The sequence below is a fragment of the Nuphar pumila genome, chromosome 10, assembly GCF_984573655.1.
Source record: "Nuphar pumila chromosome 10, dmNupPumi1.hap1.1, whole genome shotgun sequence".
Lineage (NCBI taxonomy): Eukaryota > Viridiplantae > Streptophyta > Magnoliopsida > Nymphaeales > Nymphaeaceae > Nuphar > Nuphar pumila.
This window is the reverse complement of record NC_143258.1, coordinates 81822242-81846461: the sequence shown is the minus strand read 5'-3', so window position 1 is coordinate 81846461 and position 24220 is coordinate 81822242. Positions and strand designations below refer to the sequence as shown.

General features: G+C 38.2%; 1 protein-coding gene across 4 annotated transcripts; it reads right to left on the bottom strand.

Annotated features, from left to right (window-relative positions):
* Positions 1-4576: 4576 nt before the first annotated feature.
* On the bottom strand, positions 4577-23359 carry LOC149827040 (glutamine--tRNA ligase-like). 4 transcript variants are annotated; one of them, XM_090019134.1, is made up of 25 exons: positions 21280-21653; positions 20730-20782; positions 20539-20594; positions 20344-20394; positions 20179-20250; positions 19792-19891; positions 18806-18901; positions 16426-16487; positions 16206-16307; positions 16021-16116; positions 14857-15009; positions 14718-14773; positions 12197-12287; positions 12038-12124; positions 11759-11956; positions 11405-11503; positions 10209-10340; positions 9979-10115; positions 8251-8350; positions 8069-8164; positions 6096-6196; positions 5811-5916; positions 5631-5720; positions 5422-5551; positions 4577-5090 (listed from the first exon to the last, which is right to left on the bottom strand). In XM_090019134.1, the coding sequence occupies exons 1-25, from the start codon at positions 21537-21539 to the stop codon at positions 4996-4998; spliced, it is 2619 nt and encodes an 872-aa protein (XP_089875260.1). In that variant the 5' UTR covers positions 21540-21653; the 3' UTR covers positions 4577-4995. The 4 variants fall into 4 exon arrangements, with proteins under 4 accessions (XP_089875260.1, XP_089875262.1, XP_089875261.1 ...); XM_090019136.1 differs by lacking the exons at positions 20539-20594; positions 20730-20782; positions 21280-21653 and adding exons at positions 22583-22727; positions 23293-23359; XM_090019135.1 differs by lacking the exons at positions 20539-20594; positions 20730-20782; positions 21280-21653 and adding exons at positions 22583-22727; positions 22891-23016.
* Positions 23360-24220: the final 861 nt, after the last annotated feature.

The following is a 24220-nucleotide window of genomic DNA, read 5'->3' as shown; positions in this document are numbered from 1 at the left end:
GCAATTTAAGCTAGTAAGATGTAGAGACGCTTTTAGCTTTTCTCATTGGAGTCCAAATCTGACTCCAAATTCGATTATGCAAGATTCAATTAGGTTTGGATATAGTAATGCTTAGATCCAAACCGAATCCAACCGGTTTACATTCTTATAATAAGTCCACGTCCAGGTCTGACTTGAGAGCAGATCGGATCAGGTGATCAGCATTAAGGCATCACCACCGTTCACTATCATCTTCATCATCCATTGTAAACAGTGGCAATGCTTTATTACCAGTGGATGGTGATGAAGATTATGACCTGATCCATCATCGCTTGGCTTAGTTTAGCCAGGTATCGACCCATTGTAAGTCGGAATGCTTAAGAACCATACCCTGCTTGATTGGGTAAGCAATTGCTTTGTACAGGATGGATATGGGAACGCTTGAACCGATCTAGAATGAGAATTTGTCTAAGGCCCTGTTTGGGAACTGGTAGCTAGGACGAGAATTTATGCATCTAGTAAAAACTTGATCAAACTAATTGTGTGGTGGTTGTCTTGGACATAGTTACTGGAAGCTTCTTGCTACATGGGGAAGCTTGTTTCCTCAGAAGCTCGCTTCAGAAGCGGGAAGCTTTTTGCTTCCCTTGCGAAACTCACTTCTGAAATATGGAAGCTTCTTGCTACATGAAGTCAGCTTTTTTTTTCATTAACTAAATTGCTTCCTTTTCATTTCCTCTCTCTCTCTCTCTCTCTCTCTCTCTCTCTCTTCGCCTTCACTTATGTTTTTAGTATTAAAACATTATAACTTTTTTACAACAAGCTTGTATGTTGGTTTTATACCATTTTATATTTTGTATTTATGTCGTTTCTTAATTGCTTCCACCTCTGCATCATAGTTTTCCTCGCCCTAGCATGGGTTCCTCGTCATGAAAAAAACTGTCTACAGGTCTGATATCTGGATCATCAGGTTGCACCTGGACCAGCTCAAGTAATGTAACAAGTAAGTTGTCACAAAGACACGTTGACGCAAAGAGTTGACGCGAGTTCAACTGGAAAATTCGAAAAAAAAAATTGAGAAAACATAACATGAGGACACGGGATTGTTTAATATTTTTAATAAATAAAAACTATTTTTGATATTATAATATTTAAATTATTAAAAACTATTAAAATGTTATAATCATATTAAAATAATGTTCATGTGTATCGGTGTTTGTGTTGGCATGTTCGTTCGTGTCACCAGGGACACATCCAAAATGGTGTGTCCCCGTGAAGCATAGTAAGGTTACGGTTTTGACTCGGTTCATGAGAATGGAAGCCCAAAATGGCCCATATAATTCAAAAAGTGCTTAAAGTGTGCATCTCCATTTCATTGTTTGTGTCTCATAACACATTCTTTCAGCAAAAATCATACAACATGCTTTGTGCTTCTTAACTCTATGGCTGGATTTTTTGGATCCTACAAACCAAATTTTTCCAAGCAGACAACGCATCATATTTCTGTTGAGTGTTTCCAACAAGAAAATACGTAGGTTTCACAGTAATGCATGGTGCTCAAATGCAGGAATCCATGATGATGACACGTTTGGGGAAAGAACATCAGCAAACCCGAACGCACCAACCAAGCTCACGCTCAGCTTAACTTAACTGAAGCCATAGGACAGAAACACCTATTTTGGATTTTTTGTGAATTTCTAGATTTTATTTTAAGAAAAAATAAAATTGTATTTTGTTCAAAAATAGGTTTTGAATATTTAGATTTTTATTTTGAGCATTTGTAATTTTTCTTTCTTAGGTTTTAGCAACAATGGCCCATTAGGATTCATTTGGGTAATTGGCGGGTGTATGCAGGATTTCGGGTAGTTTTCTATATTTTATTTTTCTATGTATTTTTTTAAGCTGAACTGGATCCACCCTATGGTGAATTTGGATCCAGGCTAAGTTGGATCCCTTGGATGGATTTAGATCCAGCTAGTCCTTCTAGCCATTTGACCCAAAACCCACCCCATTGAAGATCCATGGCCCATTTTACTCAAAAAAAAAAACTTCTACCCATGAAAACAACCCACCATCCCCTTGGTCACTTTGGACGGTAGCCCGCAGGCCAACCTGAAGCCAGCCCACATATATAACGGGCTGGGTTTCGGCCCAGTAGCTAACGGGCTTGGGCCTAAAACCTTGACCCAAACGCAGCCCATGGTGGGCCTGGTCGGCTTGGCCCATCAAGCTGCCAGGCCTGTAGCCCACCTCTATGCACAAGTGAGGGTTAAAAAGGTCATAACGAAGTTGGATTTTTACGATTTTGGATACGAGAAGAATATATACACACACCACCAATTGCAGGGTGTTTGGACTTTGGATGGGGCTGCTGATCCAAGGTAGGATTATTTGGGATATTGCATTATGCAGCACACCACAATATTCCAACATATCCAAGTATTCCTGATAAGTAGATCCATACCTATGGACATTGGAGTTGGGAACAAGCCATGGGTCAGGATCAGTCATCCAGTTGCAGGAAGTTATGCACGCAAAAACTGATGTGGGACCATTTACGTTGAAAATCTAATAGCTCAGGCTTGCCACAATGTTCGGCTATTTAGGCTCTGTTTGGGAGGCCTGAATCGGAAGTGTTGTGGTTTCCCCAGTGATCTCATGCTTTCTGCTGTTCAAGGGCAGTGGTGTTGCCAACACACAGGATTGGGAATGGAATTGGCAGCACCAACACCGCAATTCAACACTATTAACAAAAGGATGTCTTAGCAATTCCATCATCGACACCAAATTTTGGCAACACATAGAAACCGTGTTTTCATCTAATTGCAAGGCTCCTAAACGTAGCCCACAAGGGCTCACCGGTAGATGCAAGGTTGTTAAATGCGATGAGGCGAAGCGAGGCATTGAGCATGTTATGAAGCGAGGCGTAAGCCTCGAGGCGTTGAAGCGTAAGCTTCATGATCAGAATAATAAAATATATAATATTAATAAAATAATAAAAAATTTAAATAAGCACTACTAATTTGCTTTTAGTTATTTTAGTACAAAATCATAAGAAAATAAAATAAAGATTCATCACCGATCTTTGCATCCGCCATTAACTGATCGGGCCGAACAGGGAGGCGACGTCAGAATCGACCTTGAATGAGACGATGCTTGCAGCGTTTTCCAAGAACTGCTCGCCGATGAGAAACCGCGCACCACGGTACTCAAAGAGGAAGAGGAGGAGAGTGTACCAAATTATGCATTGGAGGACGATGATCTGTAGATTGTACCATGAGGTCGCCGACAGACCCTCACTGGCTACATCTGATCTTGAGAGCAGTTTTTCTATGTATATATAAAAAAGGCTGCCGGCAGATCCATGAGGTCGCCGACGCCCTGCCCCTCGGAAGTTTTTTTGTTTAATTAAAACTTATACATGTAAGCCTGGAAGTCCTACAAAAACTGGAAAAAAAAACACCATTTTATACCTCAGGCTGCCATTAAAATGCATTACCTTAACAAAAATAAATAAACAGGTTGTTTAATGTAATAGCCCTGAAATCAAACGGCCTTTTGTAAATAGATGATAAGTTAGGCATAATGTTGTAAATTGCTTGATATCTTATCAGGTTTTACCTGACCAGGACTGTTAAAAAAGAAAATCTCAAAATCACCATTGAGGCAGCGCTTCAGGTACTGCGTGTGCACCTCAGTACCTTGAGCGTGCGCCTCGCCTGTGAGGCGTACACCTCTCACAACACTGGGTAGATGTAACTTGTGAATGTGCGAAACATCACAAGTTCGAAACCCGCAGGTGGCATCTCTTGCCGCATGGTTGAAACTGAGTGTACTCCCTGAGGGCCAGGGAGGACCGAGTTTTACCGATCGTAGGCCTACCCACGTGTGCTCAGTGATTGAGGAAGTTGGATACCTTGGACTATCCAAACAGAAAAAAAACTCACAATCGAAGCCTTATTTATTTATTTTTGATCAAACTGGGAGATTAAAGCATCCCACTTTTCCAGTAGACAAGCCCTACTGATGGCTATACAACCAGGCAGTTATTCAACCACCTATACCAGTGTTGTTCCGGCTTGCAACGTCCCAGTACATGGTGACTTGCACAAACTGCACGTACCAAACAGACGGAACCCGTTGCCGTAGCCTTAATTGCATAAGAAATGGATTCAAAGCTATGAATCCCTGGACATTATGGAGGAATGATAAACGCAATAAAGATTGGTTACTGTATTCATCAAAAAGCCCACTTCCAACAAAAGTTTATTCTGACTGAAAAAAAAAAGTCATGAGGAAGCTAAAATCATATAGCTGGTGGTATAAGAACAGCTAAAATAAACTAGATCAACTTTTTTTTTTTGAAAGGTAAGCTGGGGTTAGGCAGACCCTTACCAGATATCTCTTAAGCCCCACGTGGCACAGGGATTCAAACCTGAGCCTTCAGCTTGACGCAGGACCCCACTTACCACATGGGATACCAACTCGGTGGTAAACTAGATCTGTCTTTAAGATATAAATAAATCACATTTTTAACAAGAGGAAACAACATTTTTACAAGCAGTGCGGTCACAAAAGACATCATGAAGACCCCTAGGGAAATTTAAATGTGTTTTTTTTGTCCTTTAATCATCAGAATAAATAATTAGAACAAAGTTCTTATAAAAAAAAAGATCCAAGTGGGATCCATGAGAAGGAAGATATGGTCTCAAAAAAGGAACAATTCATAGAGGTCACCAGTTCACTGCAGCCCCTGCATAGATTGAAGAAATGCCTTGCAATGCATTGCAACCCCACTGAACCATGCTGCTTAACTTCTGGCCTACCCAGATGAAAAAGATGAACTCGAACCTTCTTGAGATATAGTGTCCTCCGATGCCTAAGTGATTGACCCTCCACATAACCCAAGAATTTCTTGAAGCTTATATAACTTTGTAGCATATACTATTCACGTATATTGGTAATCTAAGACTCCCATAAGCATCACGACTAATTACAATTGCAAGGACCAGCAGTTACTTATTTCCCGCCCTTCGCGTATGAATCACGCAAGGTCACAGTCCTGTTGAAGACAATTTTTTCGGGTGTAGAATCCAGATCCACCCAAAAGTATCCTGTTAAAAGAACAAAAAAAAAAGAGATAAACCTAGAAGTGCAATATAGTTCTTTATCAGCTTATAGTTCTCTCAAGTAATTTCTCAAGATACAGTAACATCAAGAACAAGAAACTGGTTTGCTATCTCAACAGCAAATAGCTCATATTTGGAATGATGATGAACTTTTTCAATTCTTCAAATTCAAACAAAGCAAAATATAACCGTTGTAGAAATTTCAATCTTTGATCCAACATTTATTCAGGTAGCTCGCTGCTTTAATTTGAATAAAATAAAATCTTCCTATAATAAGTTTACAAAGAAGCAGAAAGTAAAGGGTTCATGAGTATACCAAGCCGCTCAAACTGAAACCTGTCTCCCAACACAGCACTTGCCAGAGTTGGCACAGCATAGGCTGCTGGTATCACCTCTTTGGAATTGGGATTGAGGTCACCAAGCCAATCATCCAGTTCTGCGGGATTCTGATGCATGAAAATAGATATTATAAGTAATCTGGATCACGTAATTCTGCCATTGCTTGAGAAAATGATTTTAATTTACCTCTGAAAGGAACAATTTGTCAAACAGCCTCACTTCCACTTTGAGTGGGACTACCCCTGGCGAAGGTTGTGCAACCCAATGAAGGACACCCTGCATCACGTTTTGACATTTAAGATTTATTGAATGCTGTATTAATTGTATGCACCAAAGTAGAAAAGGAACCAACAGCAAAAGCAAAACCTTAGGCTTTGTCCTTTTCAAAGGGTCATATTCAGCTCTTATCTCTACAATGGTCTCTTTATCATCACCATATAAAACTTCAGTGCATTTTATTGGAAATGCATATCTGAAACAAAAAACGATGATGTGAAGATCCATTTATGTTCTGAAAATTTGAATTAGTTAGATTTGGCCACTCCAAAGTACCAAAAAGAATTTGGAGAAAAACATCTTATTCGTAAAGACTATGCACAGACATAGAAGGAATGACCAAACCATAACATATTTCTAAAAGATAAAACGTACCTGAGCAGGACACTTTTACCAGGAGCAAGGCCATAATAATCCTTAGAGTCTTTAATTCGAAAATCTGATTGCTCAATATATAAGACATTCGTAAAAGGAACCTACAGGAGCCAAAATGTTTGGTTGTTAAGTGCTCAAATGAATATGCAATCTACCAAGCTTTTTAGAATATCTGAATTTTATGAAAAGGCGGAAAAAAAGGATGAAATAGACCTCCATCACATACTAAGAAGCCATTTGTTTTGACAACATAAATCTCAGAAAAAAATTTAACTAAAACAAAGCAGCAGTGAAATTATATTGGGAGTGCAGCTCCTCTGGAGGCAATCAAATGCAATAAACATGGTCACAGAAGACAACTGATCTTTCCATCAGTCTCACATGCCATCAGAGCTATGTCACATGGGTGCGGGTGCGGGCACGGGTGCGGGGATTCGGCACTTCCAAAAAAACCGGGTGCGGGAGTGCGGCAGGGGCAAAAATGTATATATATATATATATATATATATATATATATATATATATATATATATATATCATGTATAGTGTATATGTATGAATGTATGGTAGCTGTTAAGGTCCATGACATTTATGCCCAACTTACTTTTTACCATTTTTTTATCTTATATGGTTGTCCCCAAAGATGAAAGTGATGAGTTGTGGAGCCTGATTCATTGTTTTTGCCCTTGCAGGAAGGGGGTCCGGGGGCTCCCCCCAGCGCGGGTTAGTGGGCGGGGGTCCAGGGGGGGCGCCCCTGGCGGGGGGTTATAGGGGGGCAGCGCCCCCCCCCCCCCAAAAAAAAGAAATTTTTTTAAAATTCCGCAGCCCATTTCATAGGGCAAAAAAAAATTTAAAAAAAAAAATCCAAAAAAATGGACAAAAATGACCCTGAGTGCGGTCAATGCACCCAGGGTCGGGTTGACCGCACCCGGTGCCGCACCCGCACCCGCGTCGACGCGGGTGCGGCACCCTGCTAGCCGAATCCCTGTGACATAGCATCAGAGAGATTTAGCAAAAGCCTATCAAAATGAAGGTGATGTACACATGAAATACCAAGCCAATATGAAAGAGTAGCAAAATGTGCTTCCTTCTCTTGTTGCAGCAAGTCAAATGTGCTACATATGGAATGGAACCTACATCTGCAGCTTTCTTGTTGTAGTGCAAAAAGATTTATAAAACCATGTATCAGCATTGCCACCATCATTTACACATGGTTGCAATCAATAGCTTAATAGTTAGCCATTGATTTGGATTAGGCTGCAGAAACCAGACACATTCGCCAACTTCATAAAACAAAAAATGCCATAAACATAAAATAATACACATTAGAACTATTAATCAAAAAAATGGTATACAATGATGTTTACATTATCAGAGATCATTTACGCATAAAATACATTCAGCTTATGAAGAATGATACTGAGAACATATGCTGACATTAAAATGCTCAGTCAAGCCCAGCCATTAGAGAGACTAATTGATTGGTTTTTACAATTTTGCTTAAACTGATCATATCTTGATAGGTTACAGATGTAAATACATTCTGAAGCTTGGCAAATGATATATAGTTCATGCCTTAATGGATGCTGGTGTCCTTGGCACCAGAACCATGCCAGAGTCGAGAATGGACACCCCCCCCCCACACACACACACCTATAGGCATACTTCAATCAAACTTTTTTTCTGAAGATCAAGAGAATACACTTGTAACAGAACATTAACAGTCCAAATCACTAAAATAACAAAAGATTTTGTTCTTTCCTTTCACAAGTTATGCAATAACAACGCCTTAACTTATTTTATGCATGAAAAATCATTTTTTAGGCATTGAAAGCTTCAATAAACTAAGAATTACATGGCCAAAACTGTGAAGGGATAGCTCATTGATTGCACTATGTCATTCATGGCACAAATTAGAGAAAGAAAGTGGAAGTTAGCCTAATGTTTGCTTAATCTATGAAACCCAAACTCACCTTATAAAGAGCAGATACATCAGCAGCAGAAGCATCAGGCCACATCTTGGCATCGACATTTATAATAGACCCAGGTTCTAAATTTGTAATAAACACCTGAAATGTAATAAGCAATCAATGGTTGTGTCTTCAATATTCAACTCATAAAGTCAAGAAAATGAAAAAGTGGGTAAACCAATTACCTTCAGAGGATAAAACACAACCATAGTTCGAGGGGAAGTTCGGTTCAATTCTTCCCTTACATGATATTCAAGGCGATCTAGACGGATCATGCTATTATCACTGCATCAAAAGATGGCACAAACAAAAACCATGATAAAAGTTCAATATGGGAAACCAAGAGAATCAAACCAAACAATGTAAACAAATTGAATCCAATAATTAGCTTTAACAGAAAGTTTTCTAAAGTTAAATAAGGCTAAGTCTAGCTTGAACCACAGGGATTACGTTCTAGGACACAAGATGTTATTAGCACAGGAATAAACATAATAAGCAAGGAATGTCCAATTGATGTACAATACTTATCCTACATTGTGCACCTCATTCCTTCAAGTATATCAAGCAACATTGCCCCCTAAGTACCAGGCATAACTTATTTGTCTCTAATTACAGAACATGCAACCTTGTCATCTAATAAATATCAGTCAGCTAAATGCATTTCTTACCAGTACAATCTGATGCACAGGGTCTCAACTCTCAACCGGTAGCACCTTGTGTAACCTGTTTTATCAGAGTGAGTCCTCCACATAAACTTTAACAGAATAAAGATCTGAATTTTCTTTCATATTTTTAATTTTCAATGTGTTTGTTGAGATACAATTTATTGAAAACTACAAGACATGGGAGATATGCAGAATCCCCTGTCATCTCAAAGTCATGTTCGATTGTTGGAATGCTATTTGGACATAAATGCTAGTGCTTCCTTCATTAGCACCCTCTCAGTTATGATCTTCGGTTCAACTCAACAAAGTTCTCCTCAAAATCCATAGGCAAGAGTAACCACTATAATGAAACCAAAATAATCAGTATGATTGACTCTTCCTTTCAGTAGCAGCTAGCACTGATAACAGAGTCAAGAAAATGACACTTATAGCAAGACAGGAACTTATTACCAAACCAAATCCTGCATAAAGCAAGCACACTACGACCCTCTGCTTGAAGACAATAAATTGACATCACAAAGTGTATAAGCTTACTTGCTTAAGCATGGTTTAGAAAGAGATAGAAACAAGAAACGGGTTCCAGCCATATAAGAGAGCCAATGTGTGGCTCATGCTTAATTCTTGTAGCCATGGTTTAGACCAATTGCCCACAAAGAGGTGAATGATACATGCAATTCACTAGCTGTAGAAACAACCTTAACTCCTCAAATCATAATCAATGAAGTCTATGGAAATCAAGATGACCCAAAACAATCCAGAAACCTATTTTATTTGAGTTGGTTGTCATTGTGGCAGCCATTGTTGGTGTAGTATTAGTAAGTTACTGTTGTTGTTGCTATTGTTGTTGTTGTTGCTATTGCTATTGTTGTTGTTGCTGTTGTAGTTGTGAGAGAGAGAGGAGAGAGAGGGCACTGGAAGTGGCCTGGAAAAAGAAGTAAAGAGACGTCCAATTGATCGACGCTTTCAATGTTATTTACAATCCAGTTCGCTTATTCTTCAAATATTTCTGAAAAATATATAATCTCTCCACACATTTCAAGAAGCCGAGGAGTTTTTATGTCTATTTACTATCTATACTATCTCAAAGTCAATGAACCTTAAATGAGAAAGAATGAACAAAAAGTATGTGGTACATAAAGGACAAGTATTTTTGTAAGAAGCCCTGTGAATTTCAGAGTGTAATATATTAACTCTGAAGAATTTGAAGAGAAGAAAATAAAACAGGGTGTGTAAAAATAAATCCATAACCTTCTAGTAATTCCAATGCCCCGTACAAATGCATTGATAGAGCTTGAAGTTACACCTCTGCGTCTTAAACCAGCTAGTGTCATCAGTCGAGGATCATCCCAGCCATCTACCCACTTCTCTGTTACAAGCCGATTCAACTACCCCCAAAAAAATGTAACTAACAAAATCAGACAAATTGCAAAATGACCTAGAAGCCACAAAATTATTAATATTCTCTCACAATGACAAACCTTTCGTTTTGACATTACAGTGTTGGTGACATTCAGTCGTGAGTACTCCCATACATAAGGTTTATAAAGGTCTAATGCTTCCAATAACCAATAGTATGATGCACGGCGAGTCTCAAATTCAAGCGTACACAGCTACAAGGCAAGGAACAAAGAATTAGAACTTAAAGCAACACAAATGCAGGATCCTATGATACAGTCACACACCCCTCACAAGGAATGCAAAATTCCATGGTATACCCATAACCTCTGTCACACAGACACTTAGGTGTGTGCCACATGTCAACTCCATGAGACTTCATCAATACAGTCAAATCTCTGACAGAAAAGGATATCCAGTGTCCATAACTTCATCTATAGTTTTTATGAATTTAGACCTTTCTGCTGTTGTCACTTATGTTTCTTCTCACAATTTATTATTGGCATGATTATTTTTGGGTTATTAGGATTTGACTTGGCAACTCATAATTGAGTAGTAAGGATTTGGGGTCTTGCACACAAACATGTACCTAAATACAGATGCACAAATATAAGAATGTCCTTCTCTACTACTTTTCATAAATTTAATTTTACCATGTCAAAAAGCAGGCCATGTTTGTGTCCATGTCTAGGTGACACTGCCCAGAATATCAGAATACTGCACAAAAGCAGTGTTGCATGGAATGAATTCTGAGAATCTGAAGTAAGCATATAGCAGTAGACAAGAACATATCGTGCACTATAAGCACATATACCAGCAGAAACAAAATCACCACTACAAGAAACAATATCAAAAGAATAACATTACCCTACTAAATGCAGAAACTTATTGAGACGTATAATAATAAATAAGACTTTTTTCCACTTATCATAGCTAAAGCAACCTGAAAATTGCCAATGGATCCAATGCCAAGTGAATCCCAGTTCTGAAGATTGCACTCTTCTAATGATTGTATGCTAGCATTCATAAGCATGATGCTCGATAAAAAGAGGAGAAAAAAAAGTTAAAAAATGTGATGACAACAATTTGTCCAATTAATCCCAAAAGTAAATAACATGCATCTGTCCACTAGCAATTTGTCAAGATAAAAAAATAAATATAAAAAAGAACTTCGGAGAAATGAAATTAAAACAAAAAGGTAAAAAGAAAAAAATGGTCTTGCAAGTGTCACACCAAAAAGAGTTCTGATATTTAACGTTGAAAAGAAGAGAAGGCTTACTGAATGAGTGATATCCTCAAGAGCATCCACCAGACAATGAGCATAATCATAGCTTGGATAAACACACCATTTATCACCTGAGTGTGGATGAGGAGTAAACTAGAAAACAAAAGACAAACAAAAAGTTACAGAACTGTGAGTACTAAGTAGTTGTCATGGAATTGCTCGAAAGCTTAAAGTTGAATCTAGAAACTCTTAAGATAGACCCATAAAACAGAGTGTGTAAACAATATGAGAAAAAGAGCAGAAATATCTAAATTGCATGCATGCATATGATATTTAATTCAGTTACATATATCCTAGTGATTTCTCTGCATAAATTAATAGGAAAAAGATGAAAATCAGCAATATTACCTTTATACGATATGCAATCAAGTCATACATGTTGTAGTTTTCACACTGCATATCTTGTTTCATTCTCAGGGTGGCCTTCCCCTCATCAATCATACCCCGTCTCATATCATCAAATAACTTCAACGATTCTTCAATCGGCCGGTTTCTCCATGGGCTGTCTAACTTTTTCTCTCTGTACTCCTTTATCTCCTCAGGTGACTGAAAATACGTCATGCAAATGAATATATGTTATACAAGGAAAATATCAACTTATCTAATAAATGTCAATCCAGTTGGCACCTGATGATCAACATATGCATAGCCCCTCTTGATCAACTCCACTGCCAGGTCATAGAGAACTTGAAAATAATCACTGGTGTAAGTCACCTGTTGAAAAATGAAAATTGCAAGATAGTTCACACAAAACAAGATGAATCTACTCATAAACTGAGTTTGTACCTTGAAAGGCTTCCAACCCATCCATTGGACAATCTCCTGGATATGGTCAATATATTCTTGTTTTTCAGCTTCTGGATTTGTATCATCAAACCTAGTGAGGTAAAGCAAGAAAATAATGAAACACAGATTCAGAAAGCACACTGAGAAACTGAGACAAGGAAAATGAACCAATCATATAATAATGGCAACTTATGGATTCAATTAGTGACTAAACACCCGAATTAAAATAATTGCCATCATATAAACCATAAGAAGTACAGGAACTAAAAGCTTCTGAACTTCAAGAATATGTTACATTATCTAAGACTCCTCCAGTGCATCCTAGTAATCAATATGACCGACGCAAGACAGTTCAGAAAGTCAAAAATGCAAAGAGCATTTCTCTCGTGGACACTGCAATCAACTAAACACAAAATGGCAGGAGGTGCAAAGCAAAAGTTTAATGAGAACAACAAAAAACTCCATATCTTTTCGTTTTTCTTCTTTTAAGAGATGAATAAAAGCTGATTGATGCAACATAAGTCAACATCCCTTAAAACAGTTCCCTCTCTTTTTTTGGTGTGTGTGTGTGTGAGTGTATGCTTCTGCCAGGAAAATGGGCAAGCGGATGCAAAAAGTAAGATATGAAGCAAGCTTGATTTTAAATTGGAAAGAAACACTCGTGATTCAAAAAATTAATTACACAACTTTTGCACACAAGGTAAGATATGCAAATACTAATAATAGAAAAATAATTCTAAAATCTATTGTTCACCGAATTTTAGAAAATTTTTAAATCATAACCACAACAGGTTTGACATGCAAACAAACAAAAAAATTTAATTGATATAAAAACTAGAAATAATTGAAAGTATGAAAAAACACATTCCATAAAGGACCTACATCAAATCATCAAAAGATAAAAGCATGAATTCAGGAACAAATAATCCCACACATGGAGAGAGAGAGAGAGAGAAAAACAGCAGTTAAAGAATTCTAAATTAAAGCATATTTCTTCTAAGGCTCCATAGCCTCACAAGCATGTGTGAGTTGAACACAGAATTGAGAAAGAAAAAAAAAACTTTGTATAAGCCACTTAGATTTCTATTACACCAGTCACATACCCAGATGCAACTGTATTTTATCAAACTCACAATATATCTGCAAGTAATTCACAGAAACGCTTCCCAGGTGGACAAGATTTATATTCTATTTAAAATTATTAAAATGCCCTGATATTTAATTTTGTTAACAAAAGAACAGTTATTTTACCAACAAAGGGTTAGTAATTTTAAACATTATGAAAGCATGTGAAATGCATTAAGAACAAGAACGCAAGGGCAATTTTCACAATTTATTCACATTTTGATATTGTAATATTGTTGGTTCTGGAGTAAACAGATTGTACCATTTATGTTATTAGAGTTAGTCTGAAAAGACACAATACGAAGAGGCAGTAAAAGGGTTGTGGAACTAGCCCCTTATTTAAGGAAAGCATTAGATTTTGATGGGGGTAGAGAGAGAGAGAGAGTGTTCCTATTCTAAGATGGAGGGTAGTTTCATCCTTTTAAAGGACAATAGCGTGAATGGTTCCACATTTTGGACAAGGTAATATTGTAACTCAAGAATATTTTGGTATCACCTAACTGTTTTCTTCTTTCAAATTATACCACTAGTAATATAATTGACACAAATTTTTCATATCCAAACATGCCAAAAAAAGGGTGAGAGTAAAATTACTATAATATGACTTAATATTGCAAATTATTGCAATATTTTACTGCATCTAAGAATAACCTTACACTTACGTGCAATAGTTTTGCATCTAATAATTATAAATATGAAAATAAGAAGAGATGATGACTAGTTTTTCTGTAATTTTTGTTTAAATGTATTTCTATTTCTAGCTCAAATTCTATAAAACCTTTTTTACTGCTTTTTTTACATACAGCTACAGTTGGAAACACCAAAGCCAGCAATAACATACACACAAAAAATAGCTAAAATAAGGTAAAATTATGCAATCTTCTAGGGGAATTTACCGGGTAAAATAGCATATATGATTCAATTTTTAGATACTCATGTTTTATTTTGTCAATGATAACATAAATCTTATATTTTGATAAATTAGAAAAAATATAATTATATTTCCGTTTCCCTTTTGATTCTTATTCACTTCCCACTTGAATCCTGGGTTGCTTCCTTCTTCGTCCTCCCTTCGAATCCTGATTTGCTTCCTAGGTCACTTCCAAGACGATTCCCGGTTCGCTTCTAAGTCGTCCTGCGCTTTCCGCTTCCTAAAATTTTAGAAGTGCTTCGCTTCCCGCTCCCGCTTCTTCGACTAGCAACTCTGATTTATCCCAAGAATTTGGTGGTCGTATTGATTGAATTAAGCATATATATATATATATATATATATATATATATATATATATATATATATATATATACAGAGAGAGAGAGAGGTATAACATGAACTGCATTGGCAACATGGGATAAACAATAGCATTGCAACCAGAATTTGAGGGTGGAAAAATCCTACCTAAGATAACAACACCCGTTTCTTTCTTTTGCTAAACCAAAGCTTACGAACATAGCCTGTCATAGCTAGTGAGAAGATTTGTTAGCAAGTGTAAGCGAGCATAAAAGTTGCCCTATTTTCCTATGGAATAGGTAATTACCTTTGCATGACCTATATGGAGGTAACCATTTGGTTCAGGAGGGAAGCGGGTGTAAACTTTACCCAATGTCTTTTCCAGGTGCTTATTGAGTTTCTCCTTGGTATTATAAGGCATCCATATGGTACCATTTCTGAAATGGATTTCAGTATGCACCTGATGAACACACCAGAAAGATTAGAATTTATATAAACCTAATTCAGAAAATATCAGAACAGCAGAAAATGCAGCTTAAACTAAAAAACAGTTATGGTTAGAATTGTAAAGAAGCCTTCTCTTCATGGATAATAAAATGAAAAGTAGAGAATGCAATTACAAGATCATTATTTCCGATGCCTCTTAGAATTTCACAGTGACAAGTTGAAATGGTTAACAATATCATGAAATGGAGTTCTGAAACTTCTATCAGATGCAAAAAACACAGCAAAAGAAAGACTGTTCTCCGAATGATATATGAAAGATTAAGTTAACTTAAAACATCAGATGCACATAGATCGACCATGCCATGTGAAAATAGCATATGCTAAAACAGCCTTTTTATCTGAAGATATGTATAAAGACACCTAAGCATCATCCAAAGATGTCAATATGGTTTGGATATGGCTATCTACAAGATGGTGACACATCCGGTATGGAAGAAGCAAAAGGATATTTAAGCAGAGGTCCATCACTGTAATTTGATTTATTCCATGACTCCATGAGATATGAAAAGTCATTCACTGAATAGCCTGGTAAGGCAGATTTTGTATGAGAATGATTCCCCTTCTTCCTCATAATGATCACGTTGATACTCATCCAGTTCATAATATTTTATCTTGCCTTAATGTTGGATGTCTCCTTGTAATCTTTTATCTTGCTTTATTGTTGGGTGGCTCCTTGTAACCTCGTTGGCCTTTTTTTAGCACATTTCATTTCACGCTTTGAAAAGATAAATTATAGCAGATTTTCAATGAAAATGTCATTGTACTAAATACTCATTCAACAAGCAAAAGGACAAGTGAAGCTTGACCAATAAAAGCATGTTTAGCAAAAACTTTTTCTCAAATGCATCCATATTTTTTACAAACAGCAAAACTAGAAAGCACAAAAGAAAATATACATGAACTATGATATATCTGAAATCTAGAAAAAGAAAGTTAGAAGGATGCAATCTGGAGGCAGTGTTACCTTCACATTTTCCTCTGGCTGTGGAAAGATGAGAAAAGGATTAAGTTCTTCCTCAGGAGGAGGAACTGGAGAAGCATCTGCAATAGCAACTTGGTCCTTGAAAAAATGCAACAAAAACAGTGGCATTTAGTCTTCACAAGCACATCTACTTGCAAGAATGAAAAATAAAATCATGAAAAGACTACCTCCACTTTCACAATCTTCTCCTTTTTCTTTTTCAAAGGTTTTTCGTCATCAGCCTCAGTCTTTTCACCAAGCAATTCATACATCTTTTCATCTATTACTTTCTGTGTTGTAAAACCAGCAGATTAGTGGAAATACCAAATCAATATGGAGAAACAAGAATTACTCACAAAGTAAAACAGACCTCCCCTGAATCTATCAATGACACATGCAACTCATTACCTTGATATTTCTTGCATCAGCCCATGGGTGTCTCTCACGAACTTGTCCACAGAGATTCCCGACTATAAAGTAAGCACATATACAGAAAATCAGTTAACCAAGAAACTGTTCAAAAATTTGCTCAGCAATATAGACATGTACAAGGGCATCAATCAAATAACAGTGTGAAGGTTAATTAAGAAACATAGCAAGATTATGATCATCATCATCATCATCATTGTTGTCGCTTTAAGAATAACCACATCTCGAGATATGGTAAAATCAAATTTCTAGTTCCCATCCACCCCTACAAAATGTGTTCTCCTCAAATCCACTCTTTAATAAGAAGATTAGTAATACAGTTAGAAACTTTACCCCTCATATAGGCCAAGAGTGCAAAACAGTAATGTGAAACCTAGGCTGCAACAACCTGCAACAGTCTAATCAACTCTAACTCCAAGTCCATGTCTCAACCTGATGACTCATCAACGCGCAAACATCCAAACTTCAAACAGGTTCAGCTAGATTAATCCTCTTGAATTTTGATAAGCCCCAAATTAAGGAGGTGCCTATGCACCTATCTCTGGGCACTGGTGGCAGCAGGCGGCAGAGCTCTGCCACGCGCTGCAGAGTGAATGCTGGAGATCTCGGGTCGTGCACACGCAGAGGGGAACACGGGAGCCGTGGGGCTTCCAATGGTGTGCGGTGGTGTGCAAGAAGAGGGCACCAGTTGGGTTGTGCAGCTAGCAGTGCACCACTGGAGTGTGCTTAGCGGAATCAGGTAAGGAACTAGGAGGCTTGTGCGGTGCTGTCGAGTGAGAGAGTGATAAGTTGAGGGGGAACAAAGTGGAAGAAATGGGGGAGAAGAGAAGGTTAATCTTCACAGTCTCCTTCGAGATGGGGGTTCCCCCAAAAGATGAGAACTCTATTCAATATCCTCTTGATAGCTTATCACAACCTCAAATAGGGCTCAAACCCTAATGCCCTCCTAAATGGTTTTTTGGATCAGACTTAAAAGACCCACACCCCAAATACCCATTTACAATTTTAGGGTGCCACTCTATAAACTCACCCTCACCGACCGGCAACCAGCCTAATGCCTTGGCACCTATGTCACAGGGACTCGTCCAACTGGATGCCGCACCCGCGTCGATGCGATGCGGGTGCGCATGCGGGTGTGGCACCTGGTGCGGTCAACCTGACCCTGAGTGTGTTGACCGCACCCAGGGTCATTTATGTCCAACTTTTGGAATATATATATATATATATATATATATATATATATATATATATATATATATTTGCCGCACCCCCGCACCCAAGTTTTTTTAAAGTGCTGCACCCGCACCCATGTGACAGCTTAGCACGTATCAGTTTCCAACTAATAAAAGTTACCAACATTAAGCAACCTTGAGACAATCCATTCAAACTAAATGTAGTAGATCTCAGCGACAAAATGAATCAATTTTTTTTCCAAAATATAATGTTGTGCCATAGGGATCAGCAACCAAAAGTTCCTAATTCTTCTGAATCATGTTTATTCCAACTTGACAATTTTGGCCAAGAACCTAACTTTCACAGAATCAGAGTCAATGCTCATGTAAGGGTGATTTCCATACCAACCAATATCCTTTGAAGGCACAGTGAATTTGACACATCATCAACTCAAAAATCAACAATCAATGAAGCCTAAGGCCCCTTTCTTCTTATACAGTAAATTTCAAACACATAAAAGGTAAGGTTAGGTGATTCCCTGCCGTTTCCTCTCACTTTAACAAAGCTGCAAAATGGAGTAGAAGCAGTGTATCTAAAGTTATTCCTCCTTTAGGAATTAGAACACCTTCAATATGTTGACAAATCACCTATTTCATAAGGCATATCCCAACAAGTTTGGCAACTTGATGCATCTTTCACCTTCGTGTTATGATTGGAACCTACGTCACATAGGTGCAGATGCGGGTGCGGGTGCAGATGCGGCACTTTAAAAAAACTTGGGTGTGGGGATGCGGGAAGTATATATATATATATATAATTTTTAAGTTAACACTATGTGTATTTGTGTGCATTTATGTATTTATATATATAATATAGATAAAAATGGACTTGATTAGGGTTAACTGAATCTACTTTTGGATAGAAATGGACCTCAGTGTGGTTGACTTCACCTAACATAAAGGAAGTTGTGTCCAAGTGTCGCACCCGCCTGGCTGCGGGTGTGGTGCCCTGTTAGAAGAGTCTGTGTGACATAGATTGGAACACATCATCTAATTACAGATTGCAAATATGACAAAATTGAAACACGTATACAGGCATAATCAGCATATCATTCTGATTGAAAAACAGAGGCCAGTAGTACAAACTGTAGACTGATTTGAGAGAACATCGCGGAAAATGAAATTACCATTTATCCTATACCGCAGCTCCATTATCTGTGTCTTATTCTCTTCCAACACCATATTGACTGTAGATATAATTTCTTCAATGGGCACATCAACTCCTGTTTTCAGAAAAAACTACATCAATGATAAAGATACTAAACCCACGACACACACACACACGGGAAAAAAAAGAAAAGATGGCAACTGCATTAAGCACAATAATATTTTAACATTAAAATTATTCTGGACAAGTGTGGAAAAAAAATGTAAATGATAGGTCACCAAGAAACAAACCCCACATCAGAGAAAAAAAAAAGACAGCATGCAACATTTCTCTTATTAATATGAAACTAAGCTCTTGTTCCCAATACCACAAAACACACAACCATTGACTGTGGCAGAATGCTTAGATCGTTTCCAAAGATTTATTTTTTTGGATAATCAAGCTGGGATTGGAACCATTCTGAAGGTTTATCCTTGCAGATTTGGCCCCAATAATACTTAGAGAAAACACACTCTACTTATTTAAAGTCTTCAGACAAAACAGAAACTTCTCTCTGTTTAACATGCTAAATGTTAAGAACAGTCATCTTCATTCCACTTCCAAAAGTAGATTTATTGTACAAGCCCTTTTGCTCAACATATGGGCTCCAAATGGACTGACAAAGATATACACTTTACAATAAAGTGGATGTTGTTAACACATCTAAAGACAGAATAAATTCATTTTGAGCTCCACGTGGACTGGCAAGGGTATATGGTTTACAATAAATTGGGCAGTATTGACACATCTAAAGACAATAAAATCAACAATTAATTTCCATAAATGAATTCAATTAACACAAAGCTAAAATAAAATACCATTTACACAAAAGAATTAAGAAAAAAATGAAGTTTCTAAAAGGAAAAAATATGAGCAATCATGCAGCTAATGGGAGAAACAAATGTCAGTAGCAACAAATGGTAATAAAAGCAAATAGGCATTTCAGAACTTGATGAGGGAACATACCAACACCGCAAGCTTCTTCAAAATCTTTCACTTCAAAATTTTCAGATCCCTTGCGTTCAAGAAATAATAATGCTGCTTCTAATCGGTCTTGTTTTTTAATCTGCAGCAGCATCAGTATAGAAACTATTAAAATGAAACATCCTCTTATTAATGTACAGAACAACTAAGTAATAAACAAGTTCAAATGACTATTTCAAAAAATTTATGATGAATGTCAACAAAATGGTAACAGGGAAGCCACAACATCAAATCCCTAAGTTATAACACATCAGTACATTTGTAACTAAAGAATGCACACTGAAGCTTTCTTTCACTTGTGCTTGGTCCTACATTCAAATGCTCATGAAATCCCATTTCAGTGTAAAAAACATCCTGATAAGATGCTACCTTTGATGTAACAATATAGTTGAGCAAAACGGGCCGATGAATAAGTGCATTAGCTGGAAATTTAGTCGATACCTGTTTATGGAAGAAAAGGGAGCATCACAATCTTGCACATAAGATAAACGAAAAAAAAATCATTGTAAAACTGTGAGTGAAAGGCCTACACACCATGTACAAGAGATTCCCAACAGACTTGTCACACCCATTAACCACATTTGCCTGCAAAAAGAAAGTATTTTAAAAGTGCCATTTCCAGCTAACAAACAAGAAAAGAAAGAATATTTTTGATGCATAATGTTCTCCCTCTCATTTTTTTCTCTTGTTTTAAATTTAATCTGAGGAAAAGAAGTCAGTATATCTAACCGAAGTGAGTGTACAGGAGAAGTAACAAAGCCCACCATCCTTATGATCTAGAATGCCTTTCTTGACATAAAAATGGACACTTTCAGAAAACAAAAAGGGAACATAAAATTGGCAAAGGAAAGTTGAGTTCTTGGACACTAATCCAGCTACAACCCTTGTTTGGTAAATCCAATGAGGTTAACATTTATTACCTTCATCAATAAAGTAGAATCCATCCATAACAAAGATTTGGAAGAAAACCAAACTGCACAAGAAAAGCTATATTACTTCTGAATAAAGCTACTAATATAGAGTTTTAACAGAATTAGCCTATCCTAGTTTAGGACTTTAATCCAGTCCAAACAGGTGTCTCTGGTGGCTTGCAGGTCACAGGCCACCAAGTATACAATATGTTGCAAAAGGATCTTTTATACTAAAAAAAGCCTCTGGCACACTGGGCATGCTAGATCATGGGTTGCAGGTTTCCAAGGTGAAGAAGGCTTGCATTCGACCACTCATCCATAGCAACGTGTTACTTGATAAGATAGGATATTCCGGGCTCGGCTCAGACTCATCCGTGCCAGTAAATGAGCCAAGCTTGTACATGGCTCTAAGGCTCGGACAAGCAAATGAGACGAGCTTGATTGGCCTACTAAGATCGATAAGGCTCAGTAGGCCCAATAAGGCTCGGTAGACTTTTCCAGGCTTTTCGGACCCGCCCCACCCCACCCCTTCTCGAAGACTCTAAGGTTTCCCCCTCACCTTGCCCCGACTGATGACGCCCTTGCCTCGCCCGAATGGCCAATGCCCTCGCCCCAATGGTGGAGTTCCCCCCTCGCCTCGGCCCGATGACCGATCTTCCAATGCCCCCTCCCAGCGGTCACCCACCAGCCAACATCCACCATCTGATCGGCATCACCACCAACATCAATGGCCTCTCTACCGGTGCACAGTACATTGAGGTCCTCTCTCTCTCTCAACATTGTCGTCTGGCAGTCTCTCCGGTGCAAGCCTCTGGTCATGGATGGGTCTTCCGGCGGCAGCACGAGCCCTTCAATCTCTCCATCTCTCTCCCAAACCCTGCACCTGCATCTCTGAAAACCCTAGAGACGGCCAAAGCCAGGCTCGGCCTGTAGCTCAGAACGAGCTTACGAACTAGGCCGAGCTCGACTCGATACCTGGCACGAGCTGAGCCTAAACACCAGTGGTTCAAGCTCGGGCGGGCTTGGCATGTACAAGCTCGTGTGCATCCCTATACGCAATATCCTAGTCTATCTATGTTTTACAGGTAAAAGACACACCTAAACTGTGCCCCCCTGCAAAAAAGAAAAAGTAATAACAACAAAAAGAATTAAAATCGTCAGTCACACTCTTTCTTCAATTTGATCCACAACAAAAAATTAAAGGAAAAACAAAATAAATATCTCAAAGTGAAAAAAGTAGAGTAAATAGAATTGCGATAAGTAATATAAAATCATGTAATTCTGTTTGCTAAAACTAGTTTCATAAAAATAGAGTATCTTTGAAATAATTACTGAGATAAGAGTTTTTTCACCAAGTATAATAATTCTCAGTCGTCATAAATTGCAAAAGTTGTATTTTATAAATTTCCATCTCTAAATCCTATAATCAAATTAAGTTGCAAATTGTTCTGCGACCATTTTTACTCGAAGTTAGCTGAAATTACTCAATCTCTATAAATCGCTAACAGTTAAAAAAAATTGTGTCCATGAAATTGGGTGATTCATGAAAACGACATAAGAGAAGTAAATCCCCCTTGATTCAATCCACTCCAAAAGGGGAACAAAGCAAACCAAGCACCCCCAAAAAAAACTTCCATTCAAAATCAGGACCACATAGCCAATTCAATCAGTGAAAGCTAACCCTATCAAGCAAACAACTAACTAATAATTGTCACGCAACTGGAATTCTCCCTAATTTTTTAGCCTCTTTCTTTAGTTTTCTACGATTCTCATCACAGACTCCAACATCCAAATCATGGAAGAACAAGAAGGAAGAACAAGGAAAAAGCAAGAAAAGAACCACGAAAAGAGTTCCATCGAACCTCGTCTATGACGGCCGCCAGGTTCACGGAGAGCTTTATGTTGGCGAGCGTGTTCTTCGCGGTCTTCTCGTTCAAGCCGATCCTCAGAAACGACTGCAGCAGCTCCCCATGATCCTCCTCCTTGGCGCCCATCCCTTTCGTTGCCCTAATTCCCCAATCCCCACCACCCAAATAAGAAAAAATCTGGAATTCCGACACCAGAAAGCAAAAGAATACAAATGCGACGACGACCAAGAAGAAAAAGAAGAGGAAGAGAAGCAAAGCAATGGGGAAGAGGGAGACGAAGGAAGATAGGGATTTATAGACACCTTCTCTCTGAGTTGGGTTTTTTTGACCAAGTGGGTTTCTAGGATTTGCTGTAAAGGAAGATGGGCTGCTTGCTCTGCAAGCCAAACGGTATGAGAGAGAGGGAGAGCTCACACACGCTTTGATTCAGCAGGCGGTTGGACGAAGGCGACCATAAAACCCTAGCCCCACAGCATTCTTTTTTATTTTGACTAAAATAAATATCTTGGGGTCTTTGATTCCTAAGAATCTAACCGTGGGGTCCATGGAGATGCAAATTAGTTGGGATCTGGAGGGCCATACCAACGCAAACTATCCTGACTGAGCACCGAGCTGGCCCGAGCTCAGCAGGCACAAACAGAGAGTCTTCCCCTCAATCGAAAAGAACGAGAAAGTGAGAGGGAAGAACGAGAGAGATAAAGGACCTCAGTCGTGTTCTGCCGTTGCACCCTCCTCCGCCGTGTTCCTCTGCCGCCGCACGCTCCTCTATCGTGTTCCTCCGTCGCCACGCCTTCAGCAAGTAAAATAGGGGGTGTGAAGCTGAGTGAAAAATAAGAAAGGGTAAGAGAAAGCGAGCCATAAAGGGGAAAGGGCAGGTAAGCGGGGCGGGGCGAATCCGAAATGTCCAGAAAAGCTTAATCGAGCCTTATCGAGCTCAGTAGGCCGATCAAGCTGGACAGATTGAGGTTCTAAGATACTAAAGGTCTTCCCCGACCAAAATTCCAATCTTTTAGGGACAAGCTTATTCTTAGAGATTAACTTGAGAAGGCGTGTGAAGATAGATCTAGATCCAATTGGTGATGCATTGGATCCATGCCAAGTTAGTCTTCACCGTGATAATGATTTTGATCCACACCAAACTTGTCTACATGTTGAGATAGACCCACACGTTATGATGGAAAGATCCAATAAAGTTTTCTAACTTGGTAATTGTACAAAACATAGAAACCTCCCTCACAAGGCAATTGATGAAGAAAAAAAAGACTATTAATGAAGATATTTTTAACTATGTTTATAATTAAAACGAGTCTAAACTTAGTAGGAACTCCTAAATTCCCCAAATCATGTAACTACTGGAATCATTAATAAAGAAGGAAGAAGATCTCATCTCTGTCGTATGATAGAGAGATCCTATAGTGGACCCAAGTCACAACCGTGTATCTCTTTGTTTGTTTGGTTTGTGATTTTACATACCTGTCACAGTTACACCCCATTTTAGCTTAAACCTTGGGGCAAAAAGCACTCACCTTGTGTATCGAACCAAATTCTATGGGTTCTTAGACCTTATCAACACTCTTACATAATAGGCAACCAAGAAAAAATGCTTTAAAATCACCTACTGCGAACAAAGGC